Source organism: Eurypyga helias, unplaced genomic scaffold (assembly GCF_000690775.1).
Source record: "Eurypyga helias isolate BGI_N326 unplaced genomic scaffold, ASM69077v1 scaffold10547, whole genome shotgun sequence".
NCBI classification, from domain to species: Eukaryota; Metazoa; Chordata; class Aves; order Eurypygiformes; family Eurypygidae; genus Eurypyga; species Eurypyga helias.
The window spans coordinates 1,775-5,650 of NW_010263673.1; the positions used below are offsets into that span (position 1 = coordinate 1,775).

The 3,876-nt window shown below is 44.5% G+C and overlaps 1 protein-coding gene across 1 annotated transcript in view; it reads left to right on the forward strand.

The window, feature by feature from the left end:
* Nucleotides 1-3,566, forward strand: part of LOC104512938 (cysteine desulfurase, mitochondrial-like) — a gene marked incomplete at both ends in the record, with an annotated part of 4,897 nt that extends 1,331 nt beyond the window's left edge. Inside the window, 3 exons of the mRNA XM_010156128.1 lie at nt 705-857; nt 1,398-1,491; nt 3,432-3,566. Coding sequence (XP_010154430.1) covers nt 705-857; nt 1,398-1,491; nt 3,432-3,566 — 382 coding nt within the window. The remainder of the gene's footprint in view (nt 1-704; nt 858-1,397; nt 1,492-3,431) is intronic.
* Between the last annotated feature and the right edge of the window lie 310 nt (nt 3,567-3,876).

Sequence of the window (3,876 nt, forward strand, 5' to 3'; positions counted from 1 at the left end):
TCCTGCCCCTCCTCACTGCCCTTGGTGTCTGCAGAGTTTTCTTTCTCATACCTTGCATTCTCTGTCTGTAAACATCTACTCTTCTGGAGTTTTTTTCCCTTCTTAAACATGTTATCGCTGTGGTGTTACGACAGTGATTGGCCTGGCCGTGGCCAGCGGCGAGTCCGTCTTGAAATCTGCTGGCATTGGCTCTGTCAGACATAGGGAAGCTTCTAGCAGTTTTTCACAGAAGCCACCCCTGTAGGCCCCCCACTACCAAAACCTTGCCACACAATACAATCTTTCTGCTTAGGTAATTAAAGTCTTTATCATGAAATATAGTGGAGATGCTGATTACAAACCTTCTTCTGAGTCTTGGTAGCATATTAACCTTTAGCATCTGGTTGTTAGACTTCTCATTGTATATGGCTCCATTGCAAATGTTTTTTAAAAAGTATTCCTGTTATCATGTCTAGAACTTACACTAGTTAACATTTTCACAGGCTTTCTGAAAAGTGAGATGCTTTGGAAAATGAGTGCTGATGGAAATACATGGTGTGAATTACATGTCAGTACTTTTTAGATTCATGCCTTTGGGGCAAATGGGGAAGATCCAAATGAGTTGTATCTAAATGGTAATTTCTTGTTTCCAATCATTTTGTGTAAAGCTTGCTTTCTTCCGTGGTCTAACGGCAAATTTGTTGTTCATGGATTGTTCCTGACAGGGTGTTGCAAGGTTCTATAAATCCAGAAAAAAGCATATCATTACTACACAAACGGAGCACAAGTGTGTGTTGGATTCCTGCCGGTCCCTGGAAACAGAGGGGTTTCGGGTCACGTATCTGCCTGTTAAAAAGAATGGGCTCATAGATTTGAAGGTAGGTTGTTTACTGACAGCAAGTGAAAACAGAAGAGTTTTTACTTCAGATTGATGCTCAAGAGGACCTTGTGTCCTCTAACGCAGAAACGTTAGTCATGTTCTCTGAGTGGTTTGCTGACAGACTCCTCCTTTGCATGACGTCTTCTTGTGTGTAGTGCAATCTGTATAGCCAGCACACTTTGTCTAGATGAGGCTTACACTGTTTTGTGGGTGGTTAATTCATGAAAGGAACTAGTTCAGAGGAATGTATGAGACATAGCAAAAGCCTGTTCTGACTTGATTTCATCAGGTCAGGTGGCACGGTACATACCGGGGTCAGGCCATGCAGAGACACAATTGATCACGCTCCTCTTCCTCCAGGAATTTCATGTTCACGTGGATTAGTGCTCACACCAGGACTGTCGGAACACAAGGGGTTTGTTGGTAACGTGCTAGTTAGGGGGCTGTTGGGTAAGGTTTTCTACCAAACTGAAGGTGTGCACTGGAATCTTGCTGCTCGTGTTAATTGCAACTTCTGTCTGTTTGAATATTTCACCAGGAGTTGGAAGCTGCATTCCAGCCAGATACAAGTTTGGTCTCTGTAATGACTGTGAATAATGAAATAGGAGTGAAGCAGCCAATTGGTGACATTGGTAAGTATGCCGTGGCTTCCAGCAGCCAGCTGATGGCACTTCTGCTTCATTTTATTGTTTTCATAGGCAAGTGCTACTGATGCAAAAGATTGGGTGTTGTATAGCTGAGGAATAAATGATAATGCTGTTCCAAATAAAAACTTAATTTAAAAGGGAAATGAGGACAAAATTCCGTACTTCTACAGTGAGTATTGCAGCAGTTAGAGCCTCGTAGTACAGACCAGCTGCAGTGTTTCTAGTTTCATTCTGAACTGTATGATGGGTGAGAAAATTGCACAGAATAACTGGCCAAATTGAGTTTATGTATTATAATGGTTTATTAAGCACTTTTGGTTTTTAAGAGGAGAGAGATGCAGAATTTGGGGTGGGAGGGTGAGCACCACACTTAGACACCCCTTCCCTCCCAGTATTGCCATATACAGTCATAATAATTGGTTGGGAGGTCAAAAGCCCACTGAAGAGCCAGGTTTCTGGAACAGGAGGCAGGGGGAGGGCGAGCCAGGCTCTGAGCAGGCAGATGGAGGGACAGGGACCTCGAAGCAGTGTGGCAAAGCAGGTGAAGGGAGAGCTGGAGAACCAGCGTCACTGGAGCTGGCAGGGTGAGCGGCTGGCCCGCGTACACAGCTCGTGGATCCCACAGTGATTCCTTGATAACATTTCCGATGACAGTGACACCAACACACATGCCCCCTTCATATTCAAGATGTCCTTTCATATGATGTTTGAGTTTTTAGGCTTTGGTCTCTGCCATGGTTATAGTCATGGATCTGGAGGGTATTGTGTTCCCAGGCTGTGACAGGCATCTTACCTGTCAGGCAGCTGATATTTCTCTTACTTAGATGCTGTGGTTTTTTTCTTCTTTATTACGCTGAAAGCAGCCTTTTCCCCATGACTCTTCAAGGTTATATTTCTTCATTGATAAGTAATTGACCATCAGTGAGTTGCTTTTAGGTCAGATGACTCTCATGCTTATATTGTCAAGTCCATTACTGTTGTCCCACACTTAAATGCCAGAGACAGTTGGTACCAGGCTCTGGTTCCCACAGTAAGTTCTCATAGCACCTTGATAACAGGTCTGACAGGTCTGGGGCCCTGCAGAGTGAACCTAAGCCTCTGTTGGCATGAGGCCTGTGGCCTGATAGTACCCGTAGCAATGCCGTTCTTGCTGGGCCACAGGAGGACAACTTCTTCTGTGGAAGATAATGCTAAACTTGTAAAGGAGAGGTGTAGGATGCAGCTGTGCTAGGTACAGATGCTGTGGAAGGTGAGCAGTGGGGTTTTTTGATGGCAAAAATAAGTATTATTTAAGTTCACTGTCCATGAACATTACATTATTTTGTTCCTTAGTGTATTTTTGCTCTGGGTGCAAAAACATTGATTACAGGCTTGAGTTGAGGTGGGAGTAATTGGTGTGTGTGAGGACTAGTGACACTTCTGAGAACATTTGTGAAGCTGCATATTGCAGAACATGGGAAATAGAGGAAATGGCATAAAAATTCTTGTCAAGCATAAGTAAGTGTGGCTTGTACTGGGCTGGTGTTGAGGAGAAAAGGAATTAAACCTGTGGAAGTTTTGTCCAGGTGTGGAGTCATCCCTGTGGGGAAACTTGGATGTCCCATGCAGCCATTTGTACTCTGTAGGCGTGGGTTTGGAAACAATCTCGCTTCTTTACGGCAGAAGACTTTTTAACTTCTGAACTAACAAATTCACCACAGTCTTACCTGCTGACCGGCCTAAACCTGTGCCCAGCTAGGCATCAGCTGGAGTAGCTCCTGCGCAACTGCGGACGCTTTCCTGTAAAAGAAACATGACAGCACCCATTTCTTCCTCTGTCACCTCAACTGATCCCCGCCATAGACTGATGCTTTAGATTCATTGTTGGAATCATAAATATTAGATGTGATAACGTGGGGGTTTTTGCTTCTGCGTGTTTATTACAGGTGAGATCTGCCGCGCACGTAAGGTTTTCTTCCACACAGATGCTGCGCAAGCAATTGGTAAAATTCCTATGGATGTCGACGACATGAAAATTGATCTAATGAGCATCAGCGGCCATAAAATTTATGGGCCCAAAGGTACTGACTGAAGTGCTTTTCTAGAGAATTGTTGTTTCCATGTCTTCCTTAAGGTAACTACAAAAGGTATGATGTCAAACCTGTCTGTCATGGTGACTGTTACTTAAACTGTAGGAAACTATTCTAAGACTTCTCAGTGTTGTCAAGTGACAGGACTGGGGGTGGTGGCCATGAACTGGGAAACAGAAGGTTCAACCTGACCATGAGGAAACCCTTCTTCCCTGTGAGGGTGACAGAGCCCTGGAACAGGCTGCCCAGAGAGGTGGTGGAGTCTCCTTCCCTGGAGACTTTCCAAAGCCGCCTGGACTTG